Consider the following 18,068-nt stretch of genomic DNA (forward strand, 5'->3'; position numbering starts at 1 on the left):
AATGCGGCTTCGTTTCGCATATATACGCCGCAGAAAAATATGTTTCGGGGATGTGATTACCCAATCCCGGACAATAACTTATGCCTTTTATAAGAATATAAACCATGCGAAAATGTTAAGTATATTCCAAGCCTGTGCGTCGTTAAATATGTGCTCAGAACGCCATATAGCAAGAACCAAGGAAATGAAACCACGGAAAAATAAATGCTGTGCAAATGCGGAATTTAGAAACATAATAGCTCTAACGGAAATGAAAAAAAAAAAAACAGTGCAGCTTCTGGCATGCTAAAGACGTTTGTCTAAACTTAGGCCAGGTAGGTTTCACAAGACCAACTGTACGCGAAATGCACTGCTATTTCGCGAGACATCGGTAAGGGGGAGGGGGGGGGGGGGGGACGGCGTGAACAAATGCGAAGTGGAATCAAGCAATGAGCGTTTTAGTAATCCCACACATAAATCTCGCGTTCACTTTCCTTTTGTTTTTCTACTTCAACGAAGAGCTGATCGTACGGCGGACGCATTTTTGGAAATATACAGGGTAGGCTGTTCAACAAGCGATTAAAGGTGTCGTTGGAAGAGTTTGGTATGTTATAAGGCCCTCTGATTTCAGTTTATGGTTTATTTTGCAGGCTCCCTGTGCCATATGACGATATTTCGAAGAAGCATTTAGCCGCGGACGCGAATTATATTGTAAGCCCGTCTCCGCGCTGCTTGCAGAGGATATATGTAGCAGATGAAGGTCTGCGAGCGCGCACCTCACGACAAGACGACTCTTTCGTGTGCTGATCCCCGAGTATAATTATGCATTGTCCATCGTACTTTTGTTGAATATTCCCGAAATTAACAGAGACTGGCTTGTAAGTGGTGGTGATCAATATCTGAGGTATAATATTGGCAAACGTAACTGGTGTGCTGTCAGGTATGAGTGCTCTGCTGATTATGTAAGCGCACAAAACCGATTTAAATCGTAGTGTATAGCCGTAGCATGAACATCTGAGGAACCGGTGGTTACGGAGACACGGCTAGTAAATTCAGGTCAGTGTAACTACAATCGGCTCCATCATACGCCGGTTCCGCGACGCTGTCCTGTGACACACACCTGGCACTTATACAGACCGGAAATACCACACTAAGATCGCGTCGGAAACATTTACACTCTCGTAAACACACCCCATTTGGGAACAGAGTGACTGCTCCACAAAAACATGGATTTCTAACGCCCACAAACGATAAATCTCAGTTGTGAACGCGCCGCAAAAGCAGCGGCGGCACTGGGGAGCGGGGCGCGGACTCCCGCGCCTGCTTTCGAAACGGGCCGCTAGGGGGATTTCAGTGGCGCCCCTACAGGCCGCGCTCGAGGCGTATAGATCGCCCGGCTCGGGCAGTACAAGCAGTAAACCCATTTTTAGACTAAGCGCATTTCTGCATCGCTGCTACTCGCCCGGAGCCAAGTATTGCCGGTATCGAGTTCCACAGTGAGCGCCGCGATTCTCTCTCGATGCATGCTACAACAGCTGCCTGAATGCCGCGCCCCGAGTAAAAATTTTCCCTGTAAACCACGTCCAAGGACTTCCAGGAAAACCTGCACGATTTTTTTTTTCTGCCGGTGCATTCATAGCAAGCGTGAAAGAGATACTCGCTCGTGCCGAACTGCCAATGCCAAACTAATAAAAGCTTCGCGTTCCGCGTATTGACGTCAGAGGAGCGTTCATTTTCTCTGACGGCGTACGCGGATTGCGACACACACCGCCTGCGGGAGTTTTTACGCCCAACGTCCCTCCCCAATTATTCTTCCCGCGCCATATATGTATTGCCTTTTCGCGTCCCGACCAGACACACCTTTGCGCAACGCTTTCCAAAAGCGGATGCACAAGCGGCTTTTATGTTCAACGCTGTTAGACCGTGTTCCCGTGTTTGCTCTCACGGTCGTGCAAACTGCCGTAACATGAGAAAGCACGCAACGTCGTTGTCGGAGAAAGCAAAACTCACCTGAAAAAGCTTATCACTACCTATGGGACATGACTCGTACTCTGGGGAATCGATGAATTCGTTGGGCTCTACGTAGTGAAGCAGCACGTCTTCGCAGGTTACCCGCAACCTGCGCATGCGTGAAAAATGTTTGCACAAACTTTCAAGAGGGAATTGTCGGGTAAATGCGTAAGCCGCTCCGCTACACAGAGAGCTCATTTAAACTTGGCTTCACCGCCACGCATTTATGCATTGCTTGGAAGGCACTTTCCAGGCTCTACGTGAGCAGTTTTGTAAGAAGTGATGGCGCAAGGGCCTCTTAGTAAATACCTCTATAGGACCCCCTAACCTAAAGTTGGCTTTGCCATTATGCACAAGTGTACCGCTGCAAAAACATTTTTTCAATCTCCACGTAAGCAGTTTGATCCAAAAGTATGATGGCTCAGGAACTGTTTATTAAATACATCCGTAAGACCACGTCAATCGTTATAAAGCGCTCTATACACAGCCACTTGTAAGTCGGATTTGCCGTTATCCACAGGTGTAATGCAGGAAAGGCATTTTTTAGGGGTAGTAAAAAAATGTTTCATATGCTTTTTATTATATACCTTAGAAGTACAATAAGCGCCTATAAAGTGGGCTGCAATACTTTACACGCTTGCATTGCGAGGAAGACATTTTTCGAGGACCAAAGTAAGAAATGTAGGAAATGTAGGAAATGTAGGAAACTGAACTGAACTGAGAAAACCTGTAGCGCCTCATACTAAGTTCCGCCATAAAATTCCCCGCATTTCCCCGAGGGGAAGAATGTGAAAGTGCGAATGCACGAGTTGAATTTGCGCGGTTCGGTAATGTTCGCGAAAGAGAGATCACACACACACACACAACCACAAAGAAAGAAAGATGCATTTATTCACAGACACCTATTTGTGTTGTCGTTGTACTTGATTGATAGAGCGGATCTCAGCTTTGAAATTTCGTGTCAGTACTCCTTTAAGCGGGTGCATTAGCCCTTCTCACGCCCGATTCCTGGCCAATCCCCCACGTGGGTATGTGCCATGTCAGCGGCCAGGCAGCGCGCGCCCATCTCCCCCCGTTGCCGAGGAAGACGAGGAGATTCCTGGCCAATCCCCCACGTGGGTATGCTATGCGGACATCGCCGGTGGACGCAGGTTCAGGGTCGCTTAAGAAGTGCATCGCACTTATAACTGCATGATCGTTACGGAGTGTTGTACACGGCTACTTTACAAGGTTGGCTTCACTACTATACGCAGATGCACGGCTGGAAATACATTTAATTAGGGGAAATGTAAGGAGTCCGATATCAAGGTACAAAGGCCCTGGCGTCTTTTATTAATAGCGTTTTTGTATGAGGCGAAAATGTGAAACATCAAGCGTTACAGATGGTCAGACAAGATTCTTCGCTGGGTACGAATAGAAATGCTTAAGCACTTGAAATAACTCACGATCGCGGACTGCGGTAAGGCCAATGCACGCAAAGAGGTCAGCGCAAAAATTGGTGCGGGTAGAAAAAGAGAAAAATAAACATAGCCATATAGACCCACAATAAAGTAATTCTCGTAGGTCGTACGTCACAGACACGCGCGTGTTATTCCCTTCGTAAAAAGCTTCTCCAGCTTTGCTTTCGGAAAGGCGGAAAGGCGCTGACTCTTTCCTTTTGCCTTGACCTTTCAAGTAGACGACGAGGAATGTTCTTCACAGAAGTCTCAGCCGCCGGTGTAGTTTAGAAGTTCTCTAGAGGGCGCAGCTTCTTTTGTTCTTATTTTGCCCCTTTACTTGTCTTTCGTTGCAGACTACAGGCCTCGGGGCACAGAACGAGCGGAGCTTGAATTTCGGGATAATTAGCTTGATCACTTGATAACGACGGCGAGAGCCACTAGACCTTTCGAGCCTTATGGGTACGAAATATAGTTCGGCGCAAATCGATCTGGTCCCCGGATGATGCAAGGCCGGCAATTAGACGCGCATCAAGGGCTAGCAGTCATTGACCCTCATTTTTTGTTTCAGGATTCTGGCCATGGGTTAATGTCGAGGCCGTTAAAAATATGAACTAATGATCATGCGTCAGAACAGCACTGGCGAGAACCTTATGTAGAAGGGGTTACTATTTTCACGGAGATAGTAAGCGCCTTTTTAGCGTACCCGCATAACGATGCGCCTGCAAAATGGCGGACCATTCGGCGGCGGTTAGGTATGTTTGCGTGGCAGGGTCTTGCAACACGCAGACGTGGTTTCTTGAACAAGTTACTATAAATATCACGATGCTTCTGGAAAGCGCAAGCGTATGACGGGGACAACAGCAACCCTACTGACAATCTCCATAAAAGTTCTGTACTGAATGAGCGAGTCCTATTTATTTTAAGTAGGACCTGTATGAAGCTATACTGGTTCGGTACTACTGGGAGTTACCGGATCCATTCGAACTTATGAGAAGTTATACCAGACGATGACGTCTCCTGCATAAAAGGGAATTCCCGTTTATTATACAGGTCCGATAGGTGATACACAGGAGCTTTTGTTGTCGTACAGGATTTCTTCGAGCTTGCACTGGTCTTGTATAGATAGATACAAACAGAAATTTATCGGGTTCATACAGTAGAGTCAGAGACGATGACAAAAAACGCGAGGGCTCGCATTAAGACGAAGTAGTGGCTTCTCAAATTTCTAAATTGAACGTTCCCCAATTTTTGAATACGATAGAGAATACGAAGAAAGTTGTGCAGCGATACTTATAATTGGGCCCAGTTATAAATTCTGATTCTGTGGTGTGGTGATTCTTTGCGCGCACTCACCTTCCGGTGAGCAGTACAGAAACCCGTTGGTCTGCGGCGGTGACGCCCTCTGTGGCGTACCGGCGGTCGGCGGCCAGGTGAACCAGTTCGGCGGCACGCACCAGCTCCACGAACCGGCTTTTGCTCACCTGAAAAGAAGAAAAAAAGAGACCAGCAGCGGGTGGGATATGGGTAAGCTGTGAATATGGGAGCCGGGATTGTGTGTTTGTCACACGAGTTGTACCAGATTATAAAAAACACAGCTTAACGTCCACTGTAAAGGGAGAGGAGTCGAGAGGTGCTAAAAGTGGATAATCCTGACGCCCTTACTACAGCCGCATTAAATTGGTGCTAAAAAAAGTGGTGGCACGGGTTAATAAGTGTCCAGTTATTGCAAAACTGATTAAACCACCAAACGTCATAACAATACTTGTTCGAGCCTGTTGTTCCAAACGCGAACAGTATTTTTCGTAAAAATTGTCAATTTTTTTCCCTAAAAAACATTAAGAAAAAATCCCGGGCCATCTCCCATAACGCGAAACCTGGGGAGCCTGGGGAGGGGCGAAGTATTCAGTGTATAAGTGTATTTTCGGCGCCTTGGCGTTTTTGCCAACTGAGATGAAACCGTTGGGGGGCAGAAGTAAACAGCTTCGCTGTAAAAGTCTCTTGTTTTTGAAGCACAAAGCTCTCTAGCGCGAGGCGTAAACGAGTTTTTCGTTGTTTTAGTACTGTGACTACATGAGACGACGATTACAACGACGACATGAGACGCCAACAGCCCAAACCCTTAAGGGGCTCCCCCTGTCTGTACCTTTTGTATCTCCACAGGAGATGAGAGGTGTATGGATGAGGAGCAGGTCATGAGAGATCCTTTGAGTCAACCCTCCCACGAAGTGCATGCGCATTATAATGCAGCATACCTGGTATGGCAGGAAGAGCCTCTCGAAGAGCGTGCGCAGGTGCGTCGGGATGCGGGGCGGCAGGGCGCGCCAGGTGAGGCGCACGGCGTGCGCGGCGTTCACGAGGAGGCAGGTGAGGTGCCAGGCGAGCACGTCCGGCGCGCACACCACCAGGCCCGCCCAGATGCTGGACAGCGCCAGCGACAGCGTCAGCAGCCAGCGCAGCACCAGCGAGCTCAGCGAGAACCGGTGAGGCACCAGCAGCGCCGCCGCGCAGCAGATCTGGGCGCCCTGTGTGTGCAAGGAGACACCGACGCTCACGAGGCGGCAGAGGAACACGCGCAGTTTTTTTACTCACTAGTCTGTTTCGCACCTTTCAAAGACGATCTATTCGAGTTCCCGCAGCAAGGAGTGGAAGTTTGCCAAAGCTACGAATCCTACCGACGTAACCTAACTACTATGTTTCTTTTCTCCCCTTTTCCCGTACCCGTCCTGAACCGATCCCTCTTTTTCACTAAATTTTAATAGTACATTACATTCGTAGGTATATCTAGGTTCAAAATACCGCCTCCCCGACGCAAGGCGGTATTACCACCCTGAAAGTATCAGACATCAATCCTGAGCGAAACAAAAGTGTACAGATAGCCCGTGTCAGCAAGGAAACCGAATTTATGCGCTTGTTTCGTCATTAGGTACGTCACAGCTACTTCAAGGACGAATAAAAGGTAGCTAAATCACGCACCCCTCCGTCTAACGACGACGATGGTTGAAAGCGAAGCTTTCTCGGCATAGATTCTTTGGTTGTTGTCCGAGTTTGGACTGAGTTTCGACCATGTCGAAATGTAGCAATCGGATAGACTCAGGCTTCATAACACTAGGGACCCAGGAGGGCATTCTCGCGTTACAGACGCCATCAGTGCGAATACCAAAGCTTTGATTTAATTGGCTAAATACTAGATTTAAGCTGCCGTCTCTTCCGCTGGGTGGTGACAGGACGCGAGGATTGTGAATATGTTTCTCGTTACCGGGAACACGCGCGAATTTGCCTCAGGACCGAGAAACCGCCACGAATACCCTGCAATTCCCGTATTACGACTGGGACAATGCTTTGTCTCCACGAAAAAGGGGTGCGTGCCGTGTTGTATCGAAGTCAAATGCATTTTTTTGCTATTGTTGTTGTAATAAAGCCTCGATGACCACTCCGTGCTAAGGTGGTGATCACGACTGCGGCAGCAGGTGGCGGTAGCGTGCCTGACGTGCAAAACCATCCTTGTGGTAACACCGCCTGTAAAGCGTTCTTTTCTGTTAGAATGGTATGTATAGGGCAGGAGCCGGCATACAAACTTAAGCGGATGCAGAGGTTGGGTCTTTTCTTTAAATTACCGTCTGTTTCAAGACGGTCTGTTTCTAGAAACAGACCACCAGAGTAAAGCATCATTGCTGGATATCAGAAATGTTTGCGACGTGTCATTCGTAATACCGCAGTGCTCCCATATTCGGGATGCTCCACCCAAATTAAAACCAGCATTTAAAATTATAACTGCGTGCTTTGGGACTGTCTCAGATAACGTCGTCAACTGCTGTGTCAACTCAGGCTATTTTGTTCACTGCTTACTATTGTATTTAATGAAATCATTATTTAACGTTTATTTACAAACCTTTGAACTATTCGTTCCTAGACGAAATTGTCAATTAGACGATTGTGAAGCTCCCTAAAGAACGACTGTTTCGCGTGTTTTTGTGCATGAAATACTTAAAATTGTTCTTTTCCGGCTCGAAGAAGAAAGCGCGCGAAATATGAAATAATGCTTGCTCGAACTTACTTGCGCACCCTAACAACAGAACTCTCAGCTGCTCAGTGCACGAACGAAGCCGTCTGCATATTTGAGAGTTTGACAGAGACCTGGAGACCCTAGTGGTCGTGACGTGAACATAGTTATAACAAGCGGGCCGCCGCATGTTATGACACCATGGCCACTGTATTTTATGTAATGCCGAATACAGAGCTTCAATTCAGTGTGAGACAATCACCTGCCATACATCCTAACCTCGTTGATCAGCAGTCGTACAAATTGAGAAATACGTAGCCGGAATAAAGTAACACAATTCACGTTTCCGTTTTATTGTCGAATGCGGAGCAGAGAACATGGATAAGGTGTCTGCAAGTCAAATTTGCAGGATTTCACAACAGGATTAAGCATCACTTATCGTTCCTACCTCTCGTACGAGATAACTTTAGTAGAACTCGGAATTAATTATTAGGGGAACAGGCACCAACATTCATATGTGATTTTCATTGGCCAAGTGGTCGTTTGTGTTCACGCGGTGACAAACGTTTGCTGGGCGTGATTTCAACTTTCAAAATTATTTCTCTGCTGTCTGATGGCCCACGCCTTTATTTGTGTTCGTAAGCAAAGCGCCGCGATTTGAATAATCACTCCCATAATACACAACAGGAGCTTGACCACCTGACAGCGAGAAGTTAAGTTTGATTGTGATGGAATGGCATCCCAGAATCTTTTGTGACCGGGTGTGCGTGCGCAGGTATACGACGCGCTCACCTGCCATAGGATGTGCTGCGCGTCCTCCCAGGACTCGCAGCCTCCGGCGTTGGCGGCTGCGGCGTTGGCGGACAGGGAGCCGTTGACGGCGGCGCGCCGGTACACGGAGGACCCCTTGCTCTGGTGGCTGACCGGGGCCTGGGCAGGCTGCACCATGGATCAGGGCATCGCCTCCTCCTCCTCCTCCGCCCCCACCGCCCCGGGCTCAGCGGGCAGCAGCTGGCTCCCGCCGCTCCGCCCTCTCCCTCTCTCTTCTCTCCTCTCCTCCTCCTGCGAGAGCACCACACTTCTCATCACCGCAACCCTCTTTCACGCTGGAGTTTAAAGGGGTCGTGAAGACAAAAAACGACCTAGTTCAACTTTATCGGCCCCATTCGCGCCACGAAAAAGGCAACAAAAAATGCAAGCAGTCTTGAAAAACAAGTATTGAAAATCTCAAATCAGTGACGTCTCATGGGAAGGAATGACGCAAAATTGGTCAGAACTAAAAATATAGTTACCAGTGTGTGAGCTGTATGTTAGCATTTTATTGGTACGATGAAATTGAACTAGGGGTGCCACTACAATCTCTCAGTAATGTTTCTTGGCGGTGGTTTAGGTATTTACATAGGCAGTTACTTGGCAAATGCCGACGAAAGAATCGTCTTTTGTCGACATTTGGAACGAAAGGAGGAGGCCAATTTTTTCAGTTCGACACACACACACACACACACACACACACACACACACATATATATATATATATATATATATATATATATATATATATATATATATATATATATATATATATATATGTGTGTGTGTGTGTGTGTGTGTGTGTAAGGTAAGTAAAGACAGAGATAGTAACGCAAGAAAAAAACGATGCGTTGTCATGAAATGCGCTAAAATAATTTTCGTTCGATTTTAGCTAAACATAGTATTGGGATTGTTTTTCTACATTTATGCATTGCCTGCTGGCTGATGTCCTCACAGTCATTCGCCCTGCCAAGCTACTTGTCAAACTTTTTTTTTCTTGCAGCTTCTCCCTCCTTCACGGAAAAAAAATAAGCTGTGTATGAAACCCGATTTGTTTATAGAAACTCCAGTATCTGACAAATGTTACCCTCCCTTCTCGCCCCATAACGAGTAAAGATAAAAGGGCGACCTATTTTCAAATGCATGCGGTCGTCGCTTGCTAGTGACTGAGTCCAACTCTCTATAGAAAAGACACATGAATGACAGCATAGTTGAATAAAAATCAGGACGTCTACTTTCATCTCCAGATGACTTTGTTTATTTTCCCGTACTCCTCTGGCTACTTGCCTTAACTCGATGCGGCTGGTTCTATTTTTTTCTCTGGCAGGCCCATCTACGGCGCATGCGAGGATCAAGAGCGCCAATTCAGATGCAAAACAACAACAAAAGCAGTGTGGACTAAATTAATATGAAACCCCCGTAGCGACGGTCGTCATAGCCAGGCTGTAGCTCTCGCGCCTGAAATTCTATCCCTGAGCTCGCGCATTACGCGCCACCAGTGCGTGGCAGCGGATGATAACAACAAAAGATTTTCCCTAATTCCCTCCACTTGCAACCCAAGATGACGATATGCGGCCTACTCGCGGCTCTAAGCGTATGCGTGCCGACGTTGGCCCGTGTGGGAATGCAAGAGGGGGTAACAGAGGGGGCGAAACAGATTCTCCGCGATCCGCAGAGACGCCTGGCGTTCATTCTGGCAGACGAGCCTCGCTACCTACTCGCTGCCTGCGTACCTGCATAACACAGCTGTCTTGCGGAGAAGCTTGCTCGTAAATCCTGCACGGCACAACGTCGTACGCAAAATGCCGTCGTATAGTTGCGGCGCGCTGGAATTTGCGCAAGCAGTGCTGAAGCAGGTCGGATTATTCTTCGTCATTCCCGATAGGTTCTGAGCTCTGTCTCCCTTCCGCTCGTATTCATATGCAATTTCAGAAAAAAATTGCGCGCATTTCAGGCATACAAGCCCGCTTGTGCTAGCTTTCCCCCTCAATTTCATTGTCAGAAAAATAACATCGTACGCACTTCAGGGGCACAAGCGTTACCTCTTAGATTACCTCGCGGCAGCCATTTCTTTGTGCCGCATACAGTAAGCTCATTGCCGTAGTACGCGCTGCGCAGCGCGGGAAATCTAATGACCCAACCACCACAACGACCGCTAGGCACGCAAGCCGTTACGGGCGCGCGAGCATCCGGGTCCCGAGGCCGCTCGCTAGTACTACGTGCTCCCCCTGTGATCCGCTGGATTTCTTTCTTTGGCTCTTGGCGAACGTAAGCCTAGTCACTGCTGCCGGCAGAACGGGGAATATTTACAAGGCATGCACGGTCGAATAGCTGAACAGGGGGGTACGGTTCGGCGTGCCGTGATAGTATCACTGTCTGTTGCAACGCTCCCCTCCTTGGAAACACGTGGAGCTGCAAATGAGGTCGCGCTCTGTGGTAAGGTAGATAGCCCTCAGCCGCGGTCTGGGTGCGCGCGCTTTATTTTCGGAGGATTTATTTTTGGCCAACGCTCGGCGCCGCTTTATCAATTTGTTTAGACGAGAGCGGGGCTTTTGGTGTCTCCAAATTACCGGCCGCAGTGGGTCGTTGGCAGAGTCGTCTGGTTGGTTGACTCGGTTCAAGGCCGTGTCAACGTGACTGCGTTGCGGACCGGTGTAAAATAGCTAACTCTTCGCTTCTCGCTACCTTGAGTTATACTCCTGCCTCGAAGAGCATTAGGGGAAAGGCGTGTTACTACTTGGATAAAGCACAACACGTGCTTGGAATATTTCACCGAGTGTATTGAGCCGGCTAGCTGGTATTGCTTAGATGTCAATGATTCATTACCTGGACGTGTAACTGGAGGGAAGGAGGAAGGGGGGAGGAATGGGTGCCTTTAATGATAAAGAGAAGTCAGCCTGGCAGCGAGCTTGGCCGGCTACTCCATATGAACATGAGACGGGTCAAAATGAGCGAAGCAAGCGAAGACACAAAAACTCACACAAACACTAACAAATTTCTCGGTTCAATTGCCACCCACATACACCATCATGCAGGATATATGTAGGAAGATGATCGCTTCCATGTGACTCGATGTCGAAATACCACTGTGTCCGGTATGACAGTCCGAGGGAGACCATGGCGACATCGAGTGTGCTCGACACTGCGCCTCGGCTTAACGTGGGCTCACCGGTATTGATGACAGTCGAACCGTTACGGCAAGCCTCGTCGAAGAGGCGCGTGCCTCTAACTGTGGTTTTAATGCTGCCCCAGGAGGGATGGTGCGCGTTAAAATCTCCAGTTAACACGTGCGGTGCCGGTGTGGATCGTACGATGTCCTGGAGACGATCCACGTTAACTGCAGCATCAGGTGAAATGTATGCGGCGATGAGGGTAAATTGCTGAGCAGAACAATTTCTAGTCACTTTTTATATTTTAAATATAAAATATTTTAAATATAAAATATTTTATATATAAAATATTTTATATATAGTCACTATGACATGCTTATTTGTTTCATCTGGAGGCGTGGTATGCTGCGAGCAGAACTCTTGAAATAGCCACACCTGTTGTAGACTGGAGGTGCGTATGTGGAACGATATGTGCTAAGAGCCGAGACTCACGGGCCACCGCAAAGGCATTATGCAAATCTTCATTTCGCCTCGAAGTCTACTGCATTTGCTCTGTATGTCGGCTGGGTATTATTGAATTATGGGGAAACTTAAACGTCACTTGCACGCAAAGCAGCAGCTACTCGGGTGCCATGTATATTTCGCATTGTGGAAAATTGTCGTGGCTGGAAAACTGTCGGGACCCAATGCGCCTAGTTAAGAAAAAGCGAGCACAGAAAAGCGATAGGGGCTCCAATATATCAATAAATGTAGACAAACACTTTGTTTGCTGGTAATCTCATATTTGAATATTTAATATTGAAAATGATTATTAAATATTGAAAATATTGAATATGTTACAAGACCCGACCTGCGCCAGAGACTAATGATCCGTACGCTTGACGGCTGCGCAGGCCTGTTCAACATACTCAGGAAAATATCAGGTTTTTATTCTTGCTAACACCTCATGAACTGATGAGCCTCCTTCAAACATTCAGTCAAGCCAATGCTTAAGTGTTGTCCTTCTCCCGACTTCACTTCACTTTTGCGTTCCCTTCACCACCAAAAGCGTCATCGTTGAATTTTTACCCCAATTTCCTTTCCTTTCGCATATGAGTCTCCCAAAAGTGCTTAAAGCAGCTAAATACCCGGTTAATTTAGGGTTCAACCAACGATCTTTGCATCTGACTTCATTCTGCTCAAAAAGTGACAGCAGCGCAGCTTCAAGCGCGGGTTGAAAATTCCGGAATCGCCTTTGAGTATGAATGTAACGTCCGCATTTATTTCCTGAACCATTTCATTTATCAGAAGTAAAATCTATTATTAGTTCCGGCTCGCTTGTGCATAAGTTCCCGGGCTACGGTTGAGTTTGTAATAAGCAAAAAGACTGTGGTTGGTGCTTCTTTAATACGAATTGGTAAAACACGAAAGTAAAATGTGCCTCACAGGAGCATTTGATTGTTTATTGTGCATCGATGTGAACTTGCACACCGCTATTTACATATCGTCGGTATGGCACCGTTAGACGCATCAACATTAGACGCTGGATTACACGCGCCGGAGTATTTCGTAAATCCGATTGAAACCCCAGGCGCTCGCAAACCGTGCGAACGAAACCGAACGGGTTGTCAGCGAATCGTTTGGTGAAGTCATGGTCCGCTAGAGCGAAAGGAGCATGGTTTGCGGGTCGGCAGCAGTCTTGTGGGTGTGCTTGGCGAGCGACGTCCTGCTGTATGGTCGCTTCGGCAACGGTGCGATCACATTGGTCCTGCTTCGTGGCGTGTAGGCCAGACGCTTCCGTTGCGACGAGCTCAGCTTGTGGAACACGGCGGCGGCGTTCCACAAGCTGAGCGACGTTGCACATAGGCGGCGGACGGATAAACACAGCAGCTTCCGCTGCTATATGCTGCCCTATCGAGGCGCCAACTGTCGGCGCTCATTAGTGTCATGACGCACTACTGTGCTTCACCTCTCCTAGACGGCAGCGCCATCTGAATGGAAAGTTAGAGGGAATTCAGGACATAAGGCGCGTTCCTACAGCTATCCGGGCATGACTTCATGGCTCAGTTGGCAGAGCATTTCATACCTCCCGTTGCGGCCAGACTGATCGTGGGTTCGAATCCTAGCGCCGCCGCGCCAATGAAACTTTTTCTGGTGATGTCATTTCTGTGACAAATATGACGTCGGTGAGGCTTGTGTACCCCGCCATAAAACACTTTCGTGTTAAAAAAAAAATTCGTTTTAGTTTTAAGGTCAACGGGCTTATCAAAGCCTGTTATCTACTTCACATTGACACTTCTAGAGCCATTTCGCCATATGTACCACGTTTTTGCGATGTCACGTATCGCGAAACTCTGCTTACGGAGGAAATTAGAAGTGGTCACGCTATGGCCTGGAGTGGTCTGGGATGGAACGGGAATGAATGGCGTGACAGCGGAAGCAAAAATTCCCCGCATTTCCCCGAGGGGAAGAATGTGAAAGTGCGAATGCAGGAGTTGAATTTGCGCGGTTCTGTAATGTTCGCGAAAGAGAGATCACACACACACACACACACACACAACTACAAAGAAAGAAAGATGCATTTATTCACAGACACCTATTTGTGTTGTCGTTGCACTTGATTGCTAGAGCGGATCTCAGCTTTGAAATTTCGTGTCAGTACTCCTTTAAGCGGGTGCATTAGCCCTTCTCACGCCCGATTCCTGGCCAATCCCCCACGTGGGTATGTGCCATGTCAGCGGCCAGGCAGCGCTCGCCCATCTCCCCCCGTTGCTAAGGAAGACGAGGAGATTCCTGGCCAATCCCCCACGTGGGTATGTGTCATGTCAGCGGCCAGGCTGCGCGCGCCCATCTCCACGTGCGCGGACATCGCCGGTGGACGCAGGTTCAGGGTCGCTTAAGAAGTGCATTGCACTTAAAAGCAAAGGCAATATCTATGAGCGTGTCAGCAGCCGACAACGTCTTGTACAAACTATTAGTCTAGCGCTGAAAGACTTGACAGCGAACCGCTGCGGTCGCTTAATGGCTAAGGCGTTGTGCTGCTGAGCACGAGTTAGATTCCCAGCCACGGCGGCTGCTTTTCTGATGGAGACGAAAAGTAAAAACACCCGTGTGTGCGAGATTTCGGCGCACGTTAGATTCCCAGGTGGTCAAAATTAATCCGGAGCCCTTCACTGCGCGCGCCTCATCGCCTGAGTTGGGTCGTCGCGTTAAACCCTACAATCAATCAATCAATCAATCAATCAATCAATCAATCAATCAATCAATCAATCAATCAATCAATCAATCAATCAATCAATCAATCAATCAATCAATCAATCAATCAACTTGCTAGCACAGAAATGCAAGCCGCCCCACCATTTTGGTTTCTTTTGAGAGCTCTTTAGAGTGAATTCCTGCGGCTTGCTCGCTTGGCGCCGAATTACCATATTCCTCCTTGTAATTTCGACATCTGCCGTAAAGTGGCGTAACAATCGAAACAAAGCGTGGCTCTACTTTCGATGACAGAGAAAGTGGCGCACAGAGTCCTTATTGCGCGCAATTCTTCGCCTCGCTGTGTTCCGCAAGAAACACCTGCCGAAGCGTCACAAGCTGCTACTCTTCCAAATATTAGCGCTTCCCAATGAATTAGGGAAATTGACGCCTTCCCGGGACATGCAAATTACTCATTCCACATCTGTTCCTGCCCCGAACAGCCGCCGCAGCACTTGGAGTTGCCATTAACTACAGCTCGGCGCCCTCGCTCACAAGGAAGCCCCGAGGCCAGATTCTTTCTTCCCTGGCTGTCGCCACACGGCTCGCTCTAATGCGGCTCCCCACTGACGTCCCCATTAGCGCGTGTCTGAGGGAAGAGAGCGTTAATATGGGCACGCGGCTCATTTCGTATTGCTGGGCGAGCGGGAGATATTAATCTTTTTGTTGGTGTCGTTCTTTTTTTTGTTTCCGCTACGTCGCTGTCTATTGTTCGGATCAATTAGCGGATTGTGGTCTCCCTGCCGCCGTTGCAATCACGTTTCCAGTAGTCCCGGCCGCCTTTCTGCCTAATGTGCGACTGCTCGCTGCGAGAGCACTAAAGGCGCCCCGGAAGACGACGAATCCATCCTTTTGTTCGGGAAGTGTCGCTCCTACGAACCATCAAAGTGAGTTTAGCGAGCGATGTGTGAGTGTGTGTGTGAGGCATAAGACGAAAGTAAGTCGAGATTAAGCGCAAAAAAAAAAAGCCGCGAAAATTCAGAGAATTGTCGACCTATGCGTAGCATCCTTATGCTGATTGTCTTGAGTGTGAGTTCTTTACAGCCATTTTTGGGTTTTTTTTTTTCCAAATCATGTCCGACCAATTATCTCAATTTACTTTATTATAGCGATTGCAGATGTTACTTGCACCAAATCTGAATTTCTTGCAAATGAAGGGCATTACAGGGTTCGCCGTATTTTTTATATTTTTCTCGTTTCGTAATTTTTCAAAATTTTGTTCAACCAATTATCTCGAAGTTCCACCGATAATCGTTATAAAACGGTTACCGCTATACATACATACATACATACATACATACATACATACATACATACATACATACATACATACATACATACATACATACATACATACATACATACATACATACATACATACATACATACATACATACATACATACATACATACAGTAGCATTGCCCACACAATAGGGATTGGTCAAGGCTTGCATGGTAAAATAGACAAACAAATGAATGAGTTCAACTAATCAATTGGCCAATCAACCAACAAAAAGCCGTGCGCGTTGCAACAGGAAGAGAGATTCCAACCAGAATTTGTTATAAGTAACATCCGCTGACGCCGAAAGTCCCAGCAAACCTTACGCAGCCGTGGTTCAGATCTCTTTGATAACTATACGTACCCGCACTTGTTTCGCATAAATTTTCAATCGGTTAGTCAGTGTCATCAGCTAACTCTGGTGAACTGTCTTAACTGTACAGCTTTTTTGGGCAACACTGAGTCGAATGATCAATGCCCCACAGGCTTCGAACATGAGAGAAAATGCTGGGGAACAAGAAGACAAGGCGGTCGACCGACCAGTACAACGTTGACAGACCTTGGTTTTGGCCAATGCGTAAGCCTGTGCTGGTATATTGCATAGTTGTCCAGATTATTTAGCGCAAAGGAAACGTCAGGCATACTTGAGGCAACATGTAAGTACATAACCGAGAATACGAGCTCTATTTAAATTAAGGCTGCTCTCTCTGTGGGAGACCGCGCCCTCCTCAGGCGTCGACCGCCGAATGTAACTTAAAAACCTTCACCCCTACTTCCCTCAATCTCCACGCCAACCGATGTGCCCATCCTATCTTATAAAGTAATATTATGTTATGTTAATTAAGAAAACACGTTGCATTGGTTTATACGATAGCGAATGGAAAGAAAAACTGAGCGATCAAAAACGGTGTTGAAGAGAGGCTAAATAAAAGCAACTGGGAAAAAAAGAGTATTTAGGCTCGTGCTGTTGTGTGCAGGACAGAAAACAAACGCTTAAGAAGAAGATGCGCGCTGTCCCAACAGACGGTACGCGAGCTGTGGAAGGCGGGAAAATATATTTGAATTGAGCGAAACTCTATTGCATTCATCAAAGAAGGGAGAGAGCAAGGTAAAAGCTTGGGGGGGGGGGGGAGGGGGGAGAAAAGGCAGTTACGTGGGAGGGGAGGCAGAAGACTATCGCCTTTTAACGATAGAGAGAGAGAGAGAGAGAGAGAGAGAGAGAGAGAGAGAGAGAGAGAGAGAGAGAGAGAGAGAGAGAGAGAAGGCTCTTTATTGAAGAAGCAGAGAGGTTTGCCGGCGTTAACAGTCACCTACATGCTTCTCTGCTGAGGTGTGAGGATGGGAGAAGAAAAGGCCCAAGAAAGAGCTGGACAGGAAAGAAAAAGGAAAAAAAAAATTATCATGGACTTGCGTGATAACGGAATTTCAAAAATTTGGTTTGTGGTCTGAGCTTGGGCCATGTAATTTACAATTTTGAAATTAGGCGAATATAATCCAATTAAGAAAACAGACTCCGTAGAGCTTAGCGCTGATTCGAGGGACAAATCCATGGTCTTAAAAAGATCTTGAGAGTTATTGGTCCTTGTTCCAGACGGACAATGTTTTCAAAGAAGTGTGATCGCGTTTTCATGTAGGTGGCACATCCTAATAAAATGCGTTAACTGTTTCTGCACAAGAACAATTATCACAGCGCGTATCTGGCACCGCTCCAAGGCGCAGTTGCACAGTTCAGCCGTAGACAATGATGCAGCGTGTCCAGGTTACGAGGGAGCTGTCTCGGGAGTCTCGACTTCAATTCCAGGTCAATAGTGTGCAGAAAGCGGCGGGTATTATGCAGGTTACTCCACAGACGGTTCCTTTCAGTCACGGCAAAGTGGTGACCCATGGCAGAAGCTGCTGTTTTCGCAAAATACACCTTGCGGTATTTCAGGTGCAGAAGGCCTTTACGGGCCGCTTCGTCGGCTTTTTGGTTTCACATTTGGTTTCACTCAAAGCGTAATTTGGGCGTTTCATTACTTGGATCTCCATCTCGAGAAGAAGGGTTTTAAATAGGCACAATTTTCGAGGTCACAACAAGACGTAGACCTCCAGCTTATACGTCTCTACACTTGGACATGCATCTTGAGTACATTACTGCAACAGGCAACATTTTCAAGATCGCCAGAGTCAAAATAAAAGTGCGTGTGTGCATGCGTGTCTTTCGTATCGA

The 18,068-nt window shown here is 47.4% G+C and overlaps 1 protein-coding gene across 2 annotated transcripts in view; it reads right to left on the minus strand.

Moving 5' to 3' along the window:
- The window catches only part of LOC144153917 (popeye domain-containing protein 1-B-like), a 91,716-nt gene that overhangs the window by 17,906 nt on the left and 55,742 nt on the right, over positions 1-18,068 (minus strand). For both annotated transcript variants that reach the window (XM_077685683.1, XM_077685682.1), the window contains exons 2-5: positions 8,221-8,490; positions 5,681-5,950; positions 4,782-4,909; positions 1,990-2,098 (exon numbers count right to left, since the gene is read on the minus strand). In XM_077685683.1, the coding sequence (XP_077541809.1) occupies positions 1,990-2,098; positions 4,782-4,909; positions 5,681-5,950; positions 8,221-8,376 (663 nt within the window). In that variant the 5' untranslated portion in view covers positions 8,377-8,490. The remainder of the gene's footprint in view (positions 1-1,989; positions 2,099-4,781; positions 4,910-5,680; positions 5,951-8,220; positions 8,491-18,068) is intronic.

This window comes from Haemaphysalis longicornis, unplaced genomic scaffold (genome assembly GCF_048455015.1).
Source record: "Haemaphysalis longicornis isolate Haplotype H1 unplaced genomic scaffold, Haemaphysalis longicornis Haplotype H1 scaffold_9, whole genome shotgun sequence".
Lineage (NCBI taxonomy): Eukaryota > Metazoa > Arthropoda > Arachnida > Ixodida > Ixodidae > Haemaphysalis > Haemaphysalis longicornis.